This window comes from Alnus glutinosa, chromosome 1 (assembly GCF_958979055.1).
Source record: "Alnus glutinosa chromosome 1, dhAlnGlut1.1, whole genome shotgun sequence".
Lineage (NCBI taxonomy): Eukaryota > Viridiplantae > Streptophyta > Magnoliopsida > Fagales > Betulaceae > Alnus > Alnus glutinosa.
Window position 1 is genome coordinate 3,680,106 of NC_084886.1, and position 18,714 is coordinate 3,698,819.

The window sequence follows — 18,714 nt, forward strand, 5'->3', positions numbered from 1 at the left end:
AGAACGAAGTCAGACTTAGTGAGAGGAAATTTTTGTCCTTTTGTGTCTCATTTCTCCCAAGAATGATAGACTCTCACAGAGATGTTATTCTTAAAAAATACATATGGTTTATGATTTACTGAGTTTAGGAGAACAATTGAAAAAAAAAAAAGTAGTAGCATAATTACGTGTCACTTCACATTAATTATTAATTTACAACGGAAATTGCTAAATCAACAAACATGGTGTTTGGGACTAATCCAACAAGATAGTAGCTCACCATTTAACAATTATTTAGAGTATTTTAATATTTTTCATTGAAATTTCATGATTTTCCAACGGCTAAATTTCAAGATTTTTATAATTCAACTTGTTATTCAGATAGTTTTGATACGGATATTATTATGAAATATTGCTAGAGAATTCAGATATCAATTATAGCTACGGATTCAGATAAGAAGCGAACGAGTAAAACAGAAATTAAACACAAGTTCACTTGGCAGTGAGCAGCCGTCTATGACATTGCTTTGCATTTCTCCTATGAAGGGTCCATCTTTCTTTGATATCACATATATCGTCGACTCCGCGTTCATCAGACATTTCCTTGGAGATTACAAGCTCTTTCTCAGAACTTTCAGGGCCAAATCCTTGCCTGATTCTGGCAGTTTCCGCAAGCAGATCGTTTATCAACATCTCTGTTGTCCTGGAGGTTATTCCCCTAAGATACCAGGAAATGGGTGGAGGTGGGACAATGGCCGGTTGGATCAGTTGCTCCAAGCTCACTTTTGACCCAACCCTTCCTTTGCCTCCCGAACATCCACAATAATCTTTCCATGTCTTAGGCTTGAAGGGAAAGCAAAGTTTTTCATCGACAAACACGGGCTCCACCGTCCAGCACCCTTCAAATTTTTTCATAAACCCCGTTTTCACTTGCTTGAACTTCATCTGAAAATCAATGTTAGAAATATAAATATTGGTTTTCACTTTGCATAATACAAGGATGAGGTTGCCCAAAATTAGGAATGTCTTGATGCTGATAAATAAGGCACTGCATATCAATATGATGGTAAATACTAAAGTAATGTAAAGCATATTATAAGATTGAATTTGGTATCAGTTAGGTATAGCCAGCAGATTTTCCAGAAAGAAACTCCAGGAAACATAAATATGCATATGAGTCAGGAAGTTTGCTTCCAAAACCTTTGGGTAGGGGCTTTTAGAGTTTGTTTTCCATTAAAAGAAAATCCAGAAACAGTGAACAATCTGTCTGCTTCATACTAGAGAATCGGGTTTTCGACAAAGTATCCATTTGTCTGGTTCTGAATATGAACTTGCCAAGTACAAAATGCAACCACAACAAACTGGGTTGGAGGAACCCAATCTATAAAGACGCCAAGTGTCAATTTTGCATGTGAAAAGCACGTGCTTTTTAAATAAAATTTCTTCAAACTTTATCATTGTTATTTAAAAAACATGAGCTTCTCACATGTTCCTCCAACCTAGTTCGGAGGAAAACTCTATCCCACAAGAAAACAATTAGTAAACCCCTAAAGTCTTTTATAAACCAGGTATACTCCTACTTGAGGCCAAAAATGAAAAGCCCAATAATCATCACTCCATGCAGTGCAACTTCATACCAGAGGGCATGCAAGTTGCAATTTCCATCCAAAGGTCACTCCCCCGACACCTCCCCTTCCACAAGACGACCACAACAACAACAATAATAACAGCAATTCCTTACCGAGTGATCTTCTCTGTTTTGATCTACTATAACATGAACCGATATGGTTCCTGACCACCAAAGAAATCTCCATATGGCTGCCTGATCCACTTCAACCACCTGCCTCAGACCTTCATCAACCAAAACCCTTCTGGATGTTACTTCCTGAGGCAAGACATTTAACATATCACACAAAATTCAGAATCTGTGTGAGATGGTAAAGCTTTAAAACTAGATGAATTATTGTTCCGTAAGTGCGAGTATCATGAGATATAAGAGCCTAACAAATATTGAAGACAAATTCTTATTAAGTTAGTATCATGCTTAACCACAACATATCATCATTTCCTTGAGATGGTGTCAATAGTAAAATCTGAAAGAAATAGTGGATGAAAGATACCATTCACCTTAATATTCTTGAAAACCCTCTTATTATCAGGGTCAATCACAATATTATATACTGCATCTGGAGGCAATCCAACATTGACGTTTACATTGAGGTTGCAAAGAGAACCTCTTGGTACGCTGACCTGCCAAGAGTGTCATTAGAATCCATATACTTCGTGACTATGACGACCCATGGGGGTCAGTATGGGGACAGCAGAGAAGCTATCAACTTTACAAGATTATCCTAAAAACAGACGCAATAGGTTGAAAATTTAACATCAGAAAAATGCTCAAGTTTCTGTTTCAATATTCTTTTCTACACAACCTTTGTTGTTCTGGGGCAACTAATACCAATCTAAAATGTACCTCATATTTACGTCCTGCATGAAAATCCTTCATGTGTAACTGGATTTATGTGCTGGCGTAACAATATGCAAAAGTGTAGCAACCAAACAGAAAAAGAACATTTCTCCTGCTTAAAATTTCCTCACCTTTATTTCTGGAGGTTGATCGACCCATGATGGATTTTCTCTCCACGCTTGCATCTGCTTTTCCACATCAACCTCCCAAGGAATAGATGATCCTTTCTCTTTTCTTAGAAGATGGTTCATTGAGTTTACTCCTTCAATATCTTTTGCTAACCTTTGGAACCGAGACTGTGACAGAAAAGGAGAATCCTTTTAACTTTTGAACATGTAGCATGTACAGTATATATTAGTGAGAAAGCCCAAAGGCAAATACAGAGAATAGGAGTTCAAGACCCCCTACACCCTAAGCCAGATAATTCTGGCTAAAACAACAAAGAATTGATCCCAAAATTACATAAACTTTAGGATCTAGGAACTCTCTGTTCCCAAGTAACAATATCAAAAATACATGAAAGAATGTCTTCTAACTAAACATCATCGCAAAAATTAGCAGCTGCTGATTTTGCAAGGGTATGAGCTGCCTCATTTAAAGTTCTAGGCACATGAACAAAAGAATAGGATCTGAGATGAAGCACTTCCTGCTTAATTAATTCCTTCAATAAAATGGCCACTTCTGGAGAGATAGGGGGGAGTAGAATTCACCTCCCTTATGACTGACATTCAAAGGGAGGTGAAACCTTTTAACTTTCAACTAAGACTAAAAGCCGGCAATCCATTATGACTTCAAATGAGATGACACTAACCTTAACAAAATTCTGAAACCTGTGAGGGAACTGCATAAAAAATGTAGAAAATGCTGAATCAAACGCCTTGCCGTGTCCATTTCTCTTGTTATTGTGGACATCTACGGTAGTTTTCGAAAACTCAGTCTCACCCATTCAACCCTGGAAATGCTTGCAGCAGTTAATTCAATTTAATTACTTAATTACTGGCTAGACAGCAACCAACCACATTCTAATGATAAGGCCCAGCTACCAATTCACCATTATACATCAACGAAGTATCATAGACATAATTGCAGTAAGAATTACCCATCAAGGTTTTAAGGCAAATTCAAGAAATTTACGCCAATTACAATCAATATCAAGCACGAACCATTCAAAATTACAATGATAAAAACCCATAACTTAGAGATAAGCAGCACCACAGAAACCCCTAAGAGCTCTTGAAAGTAAAAGGAAGGACCCACAAAAAAAGAAAGAGAAGTCCCTAAAGGGAATCAGAGTGAATAGATTCACTTACCGACCGGATTTTATTGCAAGAATATCCAGTCCACCGTAGGCTCTCTATAGAAGCTGATCCAAGATTTGCAGTTGGATATGAATATTACTACAATTATATTTTTTGAGAAAAAAAAGAAAAAAGGTTTTTCATGCCTTGAGAGAGTCAATAGCACGGGGTGCATATGTTAGACGCAAATGCGTGGAGATCCACGAGCACAGCAGCTGTTCACGTTGTCGTTGACTGTGTTAGAGTGTTACTAATAACTTTCTGCAATCTGCAGTGGTAATCACCATTCCCCAGTGGTCTCAACCGGATGGATGAGAAATATCTAGCCGGATAAGTGGTTTTGGAATTAATTTTTATTTTGTCAATAAATTTTATAAATGATCTCTTATAATTATTTTTTTAAATTCTCTTAAATTTGGACAAATAATTTAAGAAAATTCAAATCTCTCTCGACCAGGAATTAGGATTTTGAAATAGTAAATTCTCAAACTTTGTAATTTAAGCTATTTTTAGGCATTGAACTGTTTGGAAAGTATCACTTATTAAAAATACGGCATATTATCAAGATAATTAAAAAGAATTTTCTTTTCAAAATACCTTTTTTTCCTACTTTTACAGCTTTTTTTTTTTTAAATAACTAAAAAAAGAAATAATAATCTTTTTTATAATATAAAAAATAATAACTCGATAAAAATATACTTAATTTTTAATAGTAAGATACAACATTTCTAAAATGTAACACTTTCTAAACTTTTTTATGCCTAAAAAATACTTAAATTCCGTAATTTAACAAATTGTATAAGGGATTCAGGTCCGCAGCCCCCAACAAAGCATATCCTGAGGACTTGCAGTTAGGTACCCCGAAGTTGGACCTCGTGTCGATGTCCAATGTCCGTACAAACCCAGACTTGTTGGCAGATGCTTCAGCCTATTTCATGCTCCAATTTGGAACACCAGTATATAAAAAAGAAAAACAATCTTTTTTTTCTTTCTCTTTTTTTCTTCCCCTTTTGGGTTGAAAAACAACAACTAAATAACATAAAAAATACTTATAAAATAAATAATATTAAAAATAAACAATAAACAATATGTTTTTGGGCCCATAACAATATGTAAGTACTCCTGGGACTGGTCAGTTTGTAGGAACTTGTGGTTGGAGAAAAGAAAAATCCCGATGCTATTGATCCTATTGGCACACTATAACCAGGTAGAGTTTTGGCGATGGATAGATTTGGGGTTTTCGTGTGTTTTGGGTGAAAATGAAAAGGGGGACAAAAATCTAGGGCTAAGCAGTGTTTACAAATTTTATTTTATTTTATTTTTTTAAAAAGAGAAATGCTAGATTTACTACATGGGCACAACATGAGCACAACATCTCCTCACATGAGAGTAGGACCTAGTGTGAGGGGATGTGCCCATGTTGTGTTCATTTTGTGCAACAATCATTTTCCTTTTAAAAAAAGGTCACGTTTGACTGGACTGACGCTAGTCCAAGGGCCATCACTGGGTGTTAGCTACTCCTCCAGCCAACGAGAGCAACAATTGAAAGGCAAAAATAGTGCAGCATCCATAGCTTTCTCTTACTATTTGCTCAACATATATCATTCAATACGATAGATCTCTGCAACACAACAGCACACCAAATTCATGCATATACCATAGTTCAGTTACTTAGAACACACAAGTTATTCACTTATATCCCACAAGATACAGTAACTTAGAACACACCAGTAGAATTACATAGTACTTAAACGCACGATTTATTTATGCCACACATTATTTAATTGGGTGCTTTATCAAGCTTTACGGCACACATCTCCATCACAAACAAATCCCTCTGCTTTCTGATCATCATCCTTTGTTCCTTCATTCTTCTTCAAAGCACACTCGGGATGGAGATCAAAGTCACACTGCTTGCAGTAAAAAGACCAACCATACCCAATCTCCCTGCAACCATTGCAACCATATGACTTGCGACGAGTTTTGATAAGCTCATGCGCCAAATGGAGTTCATGTTTCAGTTTCTCTGGCCACCCCTTTACCGTTTCCTCCAGCTTTTCCTCCATATGCTTCAGATGCTCTTCAGTGAATGGATAAGCATCCGCACCATGAGCTGTTAAAAGCTGCCGGGCTTCCTTGTTGACTGTCCTGCCACTGGGGCCAATGGCTATGGCAGCAGGAATGCCTTGAATTTTGAATTTGCGTGACAGGAACTTCTTCCTCTCATCACCAAATGGGAGGGCTAACCAAGGCATGCCTGCAAAGAAATCATCAAATGAGGACGGATCATGGTCACTTGAGATGAATATAATTTCAAATGCATTGTCCTTTTCCTTGATCTCTTTGTATGCTTCTATAAGCTTAGGCAGGAATGCGCGACATGGGGGGCACCAGCGAGCTGAGAAATAGAGCAGAATATTCTTTCCAACTAGTTCAGACACCGGCACCTAACCAAGGACAGAAGAGAATTAATTCACAAGAAATTCACTTAATTGTACTATTCATGCAGCCTCTTATATCCAATGGTAAAATTAAGAAGAATGGTACCTTGGAGCCACTTTTGTCAATCACAAAGTCTCTTTCCCCTGAAACCAAAATTGATTCCAGAGTCTGTGATTCAAGTCTGGCCTTCTCAATCTCAGCCAGCTCAGCAAGCTTCTCGGGTGTAAAAGGGTAGGCTTCAATACCATGTTCCTCAATGAGTTCAGTCACATTTGAGTGTAATGTCTTCCCATCTGGGCCAATTACAACCAAGGAAGGAAGGGTTTCAAGCTCAAAGTAACGAGCAAGCTTTTCGCAGCTCTTATCCTTAAATGGCACCGCCAACCATGGCATTGTTTCGAACCCTTCTTTGAAGTGTTTGTCTTCATAGTCCAGAGCTATCAACACAATCTCAAAATTCTCTCCTCTCTCCTTTAGTTTCTTGTAAACATCCACAAGTTGTGGGGTAAATTCAAGGCATTGATTTTTAGTCTGTATTGAAAAATAGAGGCAAACCATCTTGCCTTCAAGCTCAGCTACAGGAATCTGCCAACAAATGACATTAACAACTAGTAATTATGTCATTCGCATAACGAGAAGAATAGGGCCAGAGCAAAGTGATCAATTAATGTACTTAGCCAAAAGTGTACCTTATTTCCATCATTTGAAACCAAATAATCGCGGGAGCCAGAAACCAAAATAGAACTCAAGGACTGATTCTTCTTAGCAGCCTCCTCTTCCTCTTTCAAGAATTCGATTCTTTCTGCACTAAACGGATATCCATCCACTCCATATTCCCTGACGATTCTCACCCCTTGATCAGTCGAAACCTTCCCATTGGCATCAAGAATAACAAGGTAAGGGATGCCCCTCACATTGAACAATTCCTTAAGGCGTTTCCGGGTCTCTGAGTCCGAAAATGGAACTGCAAGCCAAGGCATTTTGGCGAAGTAGCCATTGAATGATTCATCATTTCTATCAGAAGAAATGAAGACCAGTTCAAAGTCGCCTTTGGGCAAGAGCTCTTCGTAAACTTCCACTAAGTTTGGGGTAAAACGGCAACATGGACCGCACCATGAGCCAGAGAAATACAACCCCACCGTCTTTCCGATCAAGTTACTGATTTTAACCTATGAAAGAAAATCAAAGATTATTCATCTATAAAAAAAAAATTAAATTAAATTAAATTAAATTAAATTTTTAAAAAATAAAATAAAGAAATATTCATCCAAAAAAAAAAATCAAAGAAAATCAAAAAAAAAAAAAAAAAAAAAAAACCACTATAATCTTTCTCAGCATAGTATCGAAGTCAAATCTCCTTGCACTTCTCACAAATCATAATACCAGATGAAAGTAGGAGATCAGATAGTCGCAAAATATTTGATCAACTGGGTTTCTTCTATGATATCATTCATATGAGTTAGTTGACGCTCTACTTTCATCCTTTTTTGGAAAGTATCCTATTATATATTCCAAAGTATCTCTCTTCTTCTTTTTTTCTTCTACTTCCCACGTTCTCTTTAACAATCATATACAACGGATCAAATTTATAAAAATGGCTATCATATAGATTCTTAAAAAAAAACCTAAAAATCAAATGTAATATTTTGAGCAACATAGTTCTGTTGTCTCAAAGCTCATACCTGGTCACCGTTGTTGCGAACGACAAATTCCCTCTCATCGGAGGAGAGAAGCGAAATCAGATCGTGAGATACGCGGTCAACGTCGCCGTTAGCCATGCTTTTCTTTCTTTCTTTCTTTTTTTCCGCTCAGTCTGCCTCTGCAAGTTTGTCTTCAGGCCGGCTGTGATGCTTTATGTAGTCTTTGTTTTTTTTTTTGAACGGCTTTATGTAGTCTTTGTTATATCCGTTAATAGCGTGAGACTTGGCGACTAAGAAAGGTCGGTTTAGTGGAATGCTATATAGTCCGGTCTATTATGGAAAATGATATATTTGTCAAGAAAAATGATCATTACACTTATTTTTTACAACAGCCCCACAACAAGCTGATGTGGCTGGTAATATTTTATTATTTTTTTACAAAAAAAAATAAAAAGAAAACAAAAAAATAATAAAATATTACAAGCCACATCAGCTTATTGTGGGACTGTTGTGAGAAATGAGTGTAGGGATCATTTCTCATTTGTCAATTTGTTTTTTTCAAAAAGTTGCTTCTTAAAATAATGTGTCACATCATTTATAAATTATTATCTTAAAAATAAAAATAATCCATATAATTCTTTCAAACTACCACCTTATTATCATTGTTTTCCCTAATAACAAAAATACCATTTATAAAATTATTAAATTTTTTTAAAAAAATCTAAAATAACAAAAAGTTATAAAAAAGGTGGGGGGGGGGTTCATTTTATTTTCGTTTATTTTTTTAAAAAAATCGTTCTTTTTTTCATTTGTTTTTTTAAAAGTTATTGTTTAAGTTATTTATTATTATTATTATTATTATTATTATTATTATTATTATTATTATTATTATTTTGAACTTATAAGGACATTTTTGACTTATTGAAAAAAAACGTATGGTCATTTTTGTCTTTTTGTTGGTCTTTGGAGGGGAACATTGACATTATCTTGTTAGTTTTATGGGGATATTAACAATTAAGTAGTAGTTTGAGAATGATATATTTATTTTTTTCTTTCTTTTTAACAAGGTGTGCTTCTTAAATATTTTTTTTAATAGTATGTAAAAAAAAAACACACATCATTTTATTAGATTGATTTTTAAGAATTAACTATAAATCAATTTGTAACTAATTTTTATCCGAACAAAAATATGATAACATTTTGAGAAGAGACCCAAAGTCTCTTTTCATTGGCTGTGATCATTTTTAAAATTAATAAATATGTAATTTTTTTTCAATTAATTAAGATTGATTTAAAAATAAATTGACAATATCAAATAATAATAATAATAATAATAAAAGAATTACCAAATAAAAGAAGAAATGCTACGCATTTCAAAAAAAAAATTCTAAAATTTAGTTTTCAAATGACATATCACAATTTATCATTTTAAAAAATATATCACAATCTTATAAAATTGCAACAAATCATTTGGGATGAAAATTTTAAAAAATTCTAACATTTTTCAATAATAGAGTCCGTAGTAATCCTTGGATTCCTTTTATATATATATATATATATATATAAGTAATCCTTGGATTCCTTGCTCTTCAAAGAAAGGACATACAATTTAAAACTCGTGTGCCACAAACTTTCGCGACAAGACTAACCAAAGGCAGTAGCATAACATGGATTTTTTTTTTTTTTTTAAGCAAGTAGCATAAGAGCATTAGCAGCAGATTTTTAACTATTTTTCCTATATTTAGGGAACAAAACTATCTTTTACTTCCCTATAAAAAAATACCCCACAATAGATTCTCTTACTTTTTCCTATATCAATTAAATTTTTTTTTTTTTATATTAAAATAATATATAGGGAATAAATAGTAGACATGTATACATAGGGAATCACTATTCATTCCCAACTCCCTCATCTAAATATAAGGCATCTGCTGTGGGAGGTTTTTTGATATTTTTTATGAAATTTTTCCTAAATATAGGAAAGGGAACAAATATAAAATAATTGTTACTAGTGCTATAAGTAAACGTCAAAATGGCATTAAATGCATAGGACCTGTCAGCACAAAATGTTGTTTTCCTGATTAGGACATCAGAAGCCACATCATTGAATTTATCCAATAATACAGCATTTGCTACTAATTGTAATTGGGATTGGGCGGAAAAATAGACCTTCTAAAATTAAAAATGATTTTTCTTCTTTAAAAAAAATCAATTTTAAGATTTTTTTTTTTTTTTCAAAAATATGTTTTAAACATTTTTCTAATAACAATTTTTTTTTTAAAAAAAAAAAATCATATTTAATCCTTAAATCTTTATCATATTTAAATTTAATTCTTGAATTTCTAATTTTAAGAATATAATCCTTTTAAGTTTTGCACAAATTTTAAGTTCACTCTGGGCTAAAGCTCACTAATTACGAGTAAGGCTCACACTTGAGTTCATTTTTCAGTAAGAATGCGATGCGAGCAAGAAGATAGAACTTAGAAGGCACAAATACCGTGAAATCCATCCACAACGTCATATTATCATATTAACACAACAGCACACCCAAATTCATATTATTAAATTATATACCCCAAAGATACCTCAAGGGCATATCAGAGAAGGTATCCTTGGAAGCTTAGACACATATCATAATCACACGTAAAAAGAAAAAAGGAGTCGTATCACAAGCGACTCTGTCAAGCTTTGAAGCAGACATCCCCATCACAGGCCCACCCTTCTTTGGGATTTTCTTCTCCCAATGAACCATCCTTGGGTCCTTTGTCTTCTTCCAAGGCACACTTGGGATGAAGATCAAAGTCGCACTCATCACAGTAGTAGGACCAGCCGTCTCCTTGCTCCTCGCACCCGTCACATGTATAGCTCCTACGGCGAGAGAGAACAAGCTCATGCTCCTCATGGAGTGAGTGTTTTAACTTCTCAGGCCACCCCTTTGCCATCTCTGCAAATTCTGCCTCGATCTCCTTCACTCGCTCTTCAGTGAAAGGGTAGGCATTGGCCCCATGACTCATGATGAGATCTCTAGCTTCTGTTGTGACGGTCTTGCCACTTGGTCCAATGGCAACGAGCATGGGGATACCAGAGACCTTAAAAGTGCGACTCAGTGATGCCTTCCTTCTGTCGCCAAAGGGAAGTGCTAGCCATGGCATTCCTGAAAAGAACTCATCAAAGGACGCTTGGTCCCTGTCACTAGAGATGAAAATCACTTCAAATGCATCATCCTTTGCCTTTATCTTATGGTATGCTTCAATAAGTTTTGGTAGAAACGCACGGCATGGCGGGCACCAATGTGCCGAGAAGTAAATAAGGATGTTCTTTCCCACTAAATCTGACACTGGAATCTGAAAAAAGGAAACAGGTAAATGAGGAAGAAAAGGAGATGCATGCTGCAAAGGGACAGAGAAAGTCCTCCGGCCACAGAGCACATAGAAGAGTATACCACATGTTCAACCAAGAAAACATGGAACATCACAAAAGTTGGGCTAAAACATATGAAATAATAAATATGCTATTATGAAGTTTGCAGCAATGAATAAAATCATAGATTTTACCTTGACTCCATTTTTCCCAATGACAAAATCTCGATCTCCTGAAACCAATATTGTCTCAAGCGTTTGAGCTTCCCTTTTGGCCCTCTCTATCTCAGCAAGCTCTACAAACTTTTCTGGGGTGAATGGGTATGCCAGAACACCGTGTTCTTCAATGGCTTCAGCAACATTGGAATGAACAGTCTTTCCATCCGGCCCTATAATAACCACAGTGGGGAGGGTTGAGAGCTCAAAGTATCGAGCCAGCTTCTCACAGCCCTTGTCCTTCACGGGCAGTGAAAACCAAGGGATGCTTCTGAAACCTTGATTGAATGATTCCTCATCATCATCAAGCGGTATCAACACGACCTCAAAGCTCTCTCCCTTTGCTTTCAATTTTTCATAAACGTCAACAAGCATTGGAGTAAAATCACCACACGACTTATATGAGAACAACGAGAAATACAGACCCACTGTCTTCCCCTCAAGTTCAGAGACAGGCACCTTGCACATTAAGAACAAATACAGATTAGGGGAGAGGAATAACATATTTCATGGACACGAACATTTTTATATAACAATCAATACCATCGAAATCCGAAAGTTACCTTGTTTCCATTAGATGAAATTACAAAGTCGCGTGAGCGGAAGACCAAGAGAGATCTCAAAGACTGATCCCTCCTGGCTGCTTCCTCTTGATCCTTCAGTTCTTTGATCCTTTCTTGTGTAAAAGGGTAGGCTTCAATTCCATACTCTCGAATGATCTCAACTCCACTGTCACTCACTACTTTCCCATCTTCACCAATGATTACAAGGGTAGGTATCCCACTAACCTTGAACTCTTCATCCAAGCGATCACGTTTCTCTGAATCAGAAAATGGAATCGCAAGCCATGGCATTTTGGAGAAGTACGCTTTGAACGATTCCTCGTCCTCATCAGCCGAGATGAAAATAATCTCAAAATCACCTTTTGGAGAAAGTTCTTTGTACGCCTCGACTAAACTTGGGGTGAAATGGCGACAAGGGCCACACCATGATGCTGAAAAATACAAACAAAGATTCTTCCCCTTCAAGCTGTCAATTTTAACCTGTAAAATTCACAATTCGATAAATGATTCCCTCTTAACTCATATGACTACAACTTCCCATATTCAGTCAATGGAGCAGCTCATCCAACCAAAAGGAAAATTTCATGAAAATTATGATAATGTTAACAAATTCATAATCCTAACAAACTTTTAATTGGTCTTCTAAACCATAATCGTGATTAAGTTGTGCATCAATGGGACTAGTAAATTGAGAGATGTAAGCTACAAAGTAGGTTACTGCTGCGATTTTTCTCAAAATTTCACTTGATAGCTGAATTTCATTACAAAGGGAAAAATTATTGAGCAGCCTAGCCTCGTCCAAAATAGACACAATATTTGCAATCAAACTAGAAAGCACTATAAGAAACAGGGTTCTACTGTAAATCTCAAGATCTTCATCAAAGAAATCCATGAATTAGCCATGATAGAAGTTCTTGCTCAGAAACTCTCTGTTTTTTTTTTTTCAAATGCTCTGTGGGTGTGATCGAAGAACTAATCAGATCAGAAAATACCCAAATTTCTCAACCGCTCTTCGAAAAAAAAAAAATTATGAAAAGGAAAAAACCAAGCACCAAGGCGTCTAATCAAATCACCTTATAATCAGGGGATGACCTGATCACAAGCTCAATTTACTTAAACAAACCAACAACAAGGCTAACAAAAAGTGCCTCAGTGTGTGTGTACTTCATCAACTTTCCCAGCCCCCAGATCCCATATTTTCCAGAGAAAATGGAAATTCAACGAGAAAACTCAAATACCTGATCGCCGTTGTTGCGGACAAGAAAGTCCCTCTCCGAAGAAGAGAGGAGCGAGCGAAAGTCAAGAACATCCCCGTTGTTGATCTGGGTCACGCTTTCTTCACCACCCGCCATTTCTTTCTCTTCTCAGTGTGCGTCAAAGTGCTGCAAAAGAAGCTCGGTGTTAACGAGTCCGTTGCAAAAGCACTCACGTTTCACATATTTATAGGGGGAATCAGAAAAGCTCCGGCATCTAGAATTTTCTTTTCTTGGTGTCGAAGAAAAGAAATTAAGCCCTCTTAAGCTCCGCGTAGGAACCACGTGGAGTTGGACACGTTGACCAATTGGGGTCGATGGCTCATGTTTCCATGCAGAAGCATAATAATAAGGTTTGTTTGGCAACAAAATTTTGGATAAGGAATATAATTTTGATTATATTTTTTAAAAATATAAATTATATTTTATTCAATTTTTTTTTAAAAGTCAAATCTCAAAATTCGTAAATAGAATAAAAATTTAATTATAATTTCAAAAATTCAACACCCGAACACACCATGAAACTGGCACAAATGCCCTCCCGTTTTTCTTTTTGCGATGCTTTGGCTCCATATGTATCAGTTGCGATTGAGTGACTTGAGTCGCATGCAATTTCCAACGGAAAATGCTCCTTTCTTTTTTCCTTTTTTTTTTCAAAAAAAAAATATATAAAATAAAATATTGTTGAAACAAATTTCAACAACATATAGAAAAAGACAAAACAAAAACAAACTACCGACTCAATAACCTAATCAAGATAAACTACAACCACCTCATAGCCAAAAAAATAACTAAGGTAGAAGTCATTTAGGAATAGAATAATGATTCAATGTCACTTAAATATACAATTTTTTACCACCTTGCCTATATGGCAAGGTGGTTCCCCACTACTTTTTGAGTTTTTTATTGAATAATGATTCAATGCCACCTAAATATACAACTTTTCACCACCTTGCATATGTAGCAAGGTGGTCCCCCACTACTTTTTGAGTTTTTTTATTTTTTAAAAATAAATTAAAGTGGGGGACCACCTTGCCACATAGATAAGGTGGTGAAAAGTTGTATATTTAGGTGGTAGTGAATCATTGCTCTTTTTCATTTTTTAAAAATAAATTAAGGCAGGGGACCATATTGTCACATAAACAAGGTGATGAAAAGTTGTATATTTAGGTGGTAGTGAATCATTACTCTTTAAGAATTTGCATGTCAATTGTCAAAGCTGCAGCCAACTAAAATAAATAAAACTATCCGAAATAAGAGAACCCCTTTAAACTTAGATGATTAAATCCGGTTCGGCTTCCAACGAAACTGAACAGACTATGAAACAACTTATATCTAGTCCAGGCAAAGGAGATCTCCAATACAGGCAAAGAGTTTGAAGCCCAAACACTTTGGATTAAGTTGTAAATAACAACACCTAGCCAAAACAAAAAAAAAAAAAAAAAAAAAAGTTTCAATGGAGGTGAGGCACTGGAAAATGCTCCTCTTAGTCCTGGTGCAACTTTTATTACAATTTTTTTATAAACTAATTCAATATTTTATAATTTATAAAATAATTAATATTGTATGGTTAATAAGCCGGTCACTAACTAACTAAATTGACAAGTTAAATTTTTTATTTAATTATTTTACTAATTATAAATTGTTATATCAATTTATAAGAAAATTTGTAGTACAAGTAACATTACTCATTCTTAAAACATGACTGAGTGTCTGTTGCAGATATGCCAAACCGACATATTTAAGAAATATTTAAACAAATTGAGATGTCACCGTGATTAAGAAAGTGTTAATTATATTTGTGCTATACATTAAAAAGGCTAATCAATTTATAGAAAAGATTACTCATACTTCTCTCAAATTAACACTCAATTTGTAATGCTTTCCATAAATTAAAGATTGCATCAATATCGTCTCAAACTACCGAAAAATTGTAATGTATTCCCAAATAACAAAAATACTCTCAATAAATAATTATAAAAATAGTTCGGCACCCCTCAACTTTTTTCAAGCCTCTTTAGAACTAGCACAACTGAAAATCATAATGTCATATGCCAAAAGGAGATGAGAGATAGAATGCCCTTGTCTACTAATCTTAATACCATGCAAATTGTTGAGGGATTCGTCTTTGAAGATTAATCTAGGCAAATAATTCAGACCCAATAATGAATAGGAAATGTGACAGGGGCCTCCCAATCCCTATGTTTTTTAACACAAAAGTCAATTTCATTGAATTTTTATTTTTTTTATTATTATGGATTTAATTATTTTATTTACCTTCTCTTTTTCTACAAGTATTTATTTCCATACTATGATTAGATTTACTTTTACTAGAAATATGTTTATTTTCTCTACAAACATTTTTTTACTATATATAGGTGAGTTTGCAATATAATAAATAACAATTGAATTATTTATCAAATCAGATAATTTTTTCAAACACTCTGCATAATTTATTATTCTTTATGCATTAAGACTTTTTTTTTTTTTTTTTTTATCTTTTAATTAGAAGACTCTACTACCAAGTCTTCCACTACCACTGCGTCACCCTCCCATAACCCTTGGTTGGTCTGAATTTATCAAAAGGTGATCTATTTAACATGACAGAGAAAGAGGTAGTTGGAATGACAAGTAAATTTATTAATGACTTGTGATAAAAGTTAGAGTACCTGACCGTTTTCTTTAAATTATGAGAAATTATTCATACACTCATTTCTCACAACAGTCCCACAACAAGCTGATGTGGCTGGTAATATTTTATTACTTTTTTACAAAAAGAAAACAAAACAAAACAAAAAAAATAATAAAATATTACTAGCCACGTCAACTTGTTGTGAAACTGTTGTAAGAAATGAGTGTGGGGATCATTTCTCTTAAATTATATAACAGAGGTGAATGCAACGTGGCTTCTTTATTGCCATCAATTTGGTATCTTGGCGATTTGGTAGGACGTTTATATTTAAGAAATAAAAAACAAGAGTAATAAACATTAGAGTAATGATTTATTGTCATATTTTTATACAATTTTTTATATCTTGCTTATGTGGCAAGGTGGTCCTCTACTACTTTTTGAATTTTAAAAATAAAAATAGAAAAATGATCAAAACACTCACAATGCACAACAATAACGCAATAAAGTTTAATAATTTTTTTATAATCATTGTTACAAGAAAAAAAAAAAATCAATTTTTAATAGATGTCCTGTTATCTTTGTGAAATATTTAAGAAATATTTATGTGGTATGTACGAGTAATACTAAAAGTCCTTATTATATATCTTCAGAAATAATATAATTTTTAAAATTACAATTTAATTTATGATAAATTACTATTAAATTTTGATAATATAATTTTAAAAGCTTTGTTATTTGTAGAGAGACACAAAAATAATACAGGAAAGATTTTTAAAATTACTCTATACATATGTAGCATTACTCTGCGACAATATTGTTATTGCTTAAGTAAATCTAATCCTCTCATTCTCTTTTCCATTCAAATTCAGAGGAGTAAGTATCATCTCGTTTAACTCTTTTATTTCATTTTATTAGATATATATTGTAATGTATGAAACAAAAAATTTAAAGACGAAAATATCCTGCCGAACACATGATGTCATGGGAATATTATATGCTTGCGCAAGCGGATAGAATCTTTTTTGTAACCGAGGTCAATATATTACTTGTTTTTTTGGGGATAGTACCACTTTGCTTGTTTGGTCGGCAATTCTAATCTTATCCGTAATTGTTTTTGGTCTTTCTTTAATGGCCTTGTTTGAAAAGGATAAGAACGGAACAGAATAGGGAATTTTTACTGTGAGTTTTTACTGTTTTTATATATATATATATATATATATATATATATATATATATTTTATTTTTTATTTTTTTTATATATATATTTTTCGATAATAATCAATATTAAAAAAAAAAAAATTTCCTTTTTATATCACATCAATAATTTTTTATTACTATTCAAATAAACAAATTAATTACAATACAATTTTTTTTTTTCACTTTTTCATATAATTTTTTTTTTATTTTATATCACATTAATTTTAAAATTAATAATTCACTTATTCTATTTTATACATGCATTTACCAAATAAAATATCTTATTTTATTTGGCTTTTCAATGGGAAAAACGTGTTAAAGATCCCTGGTGACATGTCGCTCAATGTTCAAATTTTGTCAATTTACTTCCTAAAGTTTTCGTCTTTATTAAATATATAATTTATTCTATTTTTTTTTCCTCTCTTTCTCTATCCTCGTTTTTCCTTCTGCATTTTTTCTTGTTTTATACCAAAAATTATTATTATATTGGTAGAATATGCTACAGTTTACTGTAGCAATTTGATGAAAAGCCTTTATTTTTAAGAGAAGTGATTCACAGGAAAATCGTCTCATGAACGACTCTTTTTATTAAAAAATAAATTTTTAATAAAAAAGTGACCTCTAATATCAAATTGGATGTCACTTTTTTATTATCACATCCAAAGTCACTTTTTATTAAAAATTTATTTTTTATCAAATCATTTTCCTATTTTTAAAGGCTTTGCCGAAGAAAATAAAGTATAACATAAAAGTTAAATAAACCTATTATCAATTTTTTTTGAGGGAAAATAAACCTATTATCATTAGTTTAAAAGTCATGCTAGAAATGCTATAATATCCAATTAAAACATTGCAGGTATCATAATGGTACAAACTAGCATGTCCAATCAACAAATGAACACTCTAACTTGCCATGTAATGCTGCATCATCATCGTAATTTTAAAATAAATAGACAACAAAGCACTCAAATAATGCAGGGAAATGATTTATGGGGGACAACAAACCGTCACCCACAACCACCTTCTTGATTTTTTAATATGAAAAAAAATCAAAATATGTCATTTGATGATCACATCAAAGGACATATTTTGTTTTTTTTTTTTTGTTTTTTTTTTATTTATTATTAAAAAATTAATAAAAGGGTGATGGGGACAGTAAACCGTCCATATGTATCATCTCCCAATAGTGCGTTTTTGTTGGAACCCAACCTTTTGGGTTATTTGCTGTCAAATTTTTGTTAACAGTAATGATGATGTGCCATGCTGACGTGATTTTACGTGACAAGTGTGTTCAGGTATTAAAAAATTAACAAAATTATGATGAAATGTATTATTTAATAAGAGATGTCTTTTATACATATATTTGAAATTTATGTATGTGATATTCATTTTATATACATGAATCACACATTAAATGTGAATGTGTGTATATATATATCATTAACCAATTGATAAATATTAGAACCTTAAAATTCACAAAAATTTAAGCTTGTGATTTGACAAAAAGAGATACACAGGGACCTTTGTGTCTATCTTCTCTAATTTTTATTATTATTATTATTATTATTATTATTATTATTTTTTTATTTTTATTTTTTAACTTAAAAAAACCTTCTTCATTGCCAGAGCAAACGCCCGGAGACCACACAAAGAGTTACAAAGATCAGA

The 18,714-nt window shown here is 33.5% G+C and overlaps 3 protein-coding genes across 4 annotated transcripts; all 3 read right to left on the reverse strand.

Annotated features, from left to right (window-relative positions):
* Window positions 1–334: 334 nt before the first annotated feature.
* Window positions 335–4,118, reverse strand: LOC133866492 (uncharacterized). Of its 2 annotated transcripts, XM_062303042.1 has the most exons (7): window positions 3,891–4,118; window positions 3,757–3,809; window positions 3,258–3,398; window positions 2,578–2,742; window positions 2,107–2,229; window positions 1,721–1,864; window positions 335–924 (listed from the first exon to the last, which is right to left on the reverse strand). In XM_062303042.1, exons 3-7 carry the CDS (start codon window positions 3,390–3,392, stop codon window positions 472–474), a joined length of 1,020 nt encoding a protein of 339 aa, XP_062159026.1. In that variant the 5' UTR covers window positions 3,393–3,398; window positions 3,757–3,809; window positions 3,891–4,118; the 3' UTR covers window positions 335–471. The 2 variants fall into 2 exon arrangements, with proteins under 2 accessions (XP_062159026.1, XP_062159018.1); XM_062303034.1 differs by having other exon boundaries at window positions 3,757–4,117.
* Window positions 4,119–5,366: 1,248 nt separating this feature from the next.
* On the reverse strand, window positions 5,367–8,062 carry LOC133866480 (probable nucleoredoxin 1). Its single transcript, XM_062303023.1, has 4 exons — window positions 7,869–8,062; window positions 6,876–7,355; window positions 6,292–6,771; window positions 5,367–6,191 (listed from the first exon to the last, which is right to left on the reverse strand). Exons 1-4 carry the CDS (start codon window positions 7,962–7,964, stop codon window positions 5,541–5,543), a joined length of 1,707 nt encoding a protein of 568 aa, XP_062159007.1. The 5' UTR covers window positions 7,965–8,062; the 3' UTR covers window positions 5,367–5,540.
* Window positions 8,063–10,320: 2,258 nt separating this feature from the next.
* Window positions 10,321–13,447, reverse strand: LOC133866504 (probable nucleoredoxin 1). Its single transcript, XM_062303056.1, has 4 exons — window positions 13,203–13,447; window positions 11,965–12,444; window positions 11,381–11,860; window positions 10,321–11,170 (listed from the first exon to the last, which is right to left on the reverse strand). Exons 1-4 carry the CDS (start codon window positions 13,314–13,316, stop codon window positions 10,508–10,510), a joined length of 1,737 nt encoding a protein of 578 aa, XP_062159040.1. The 5' UTR covers window positions 13,317–13,447; the 3' UTR covers window positions 10,321–10,507.
* Between the last annotated feature and the right edge of the window lie 5,267 nt (window positions 13,448–18,714).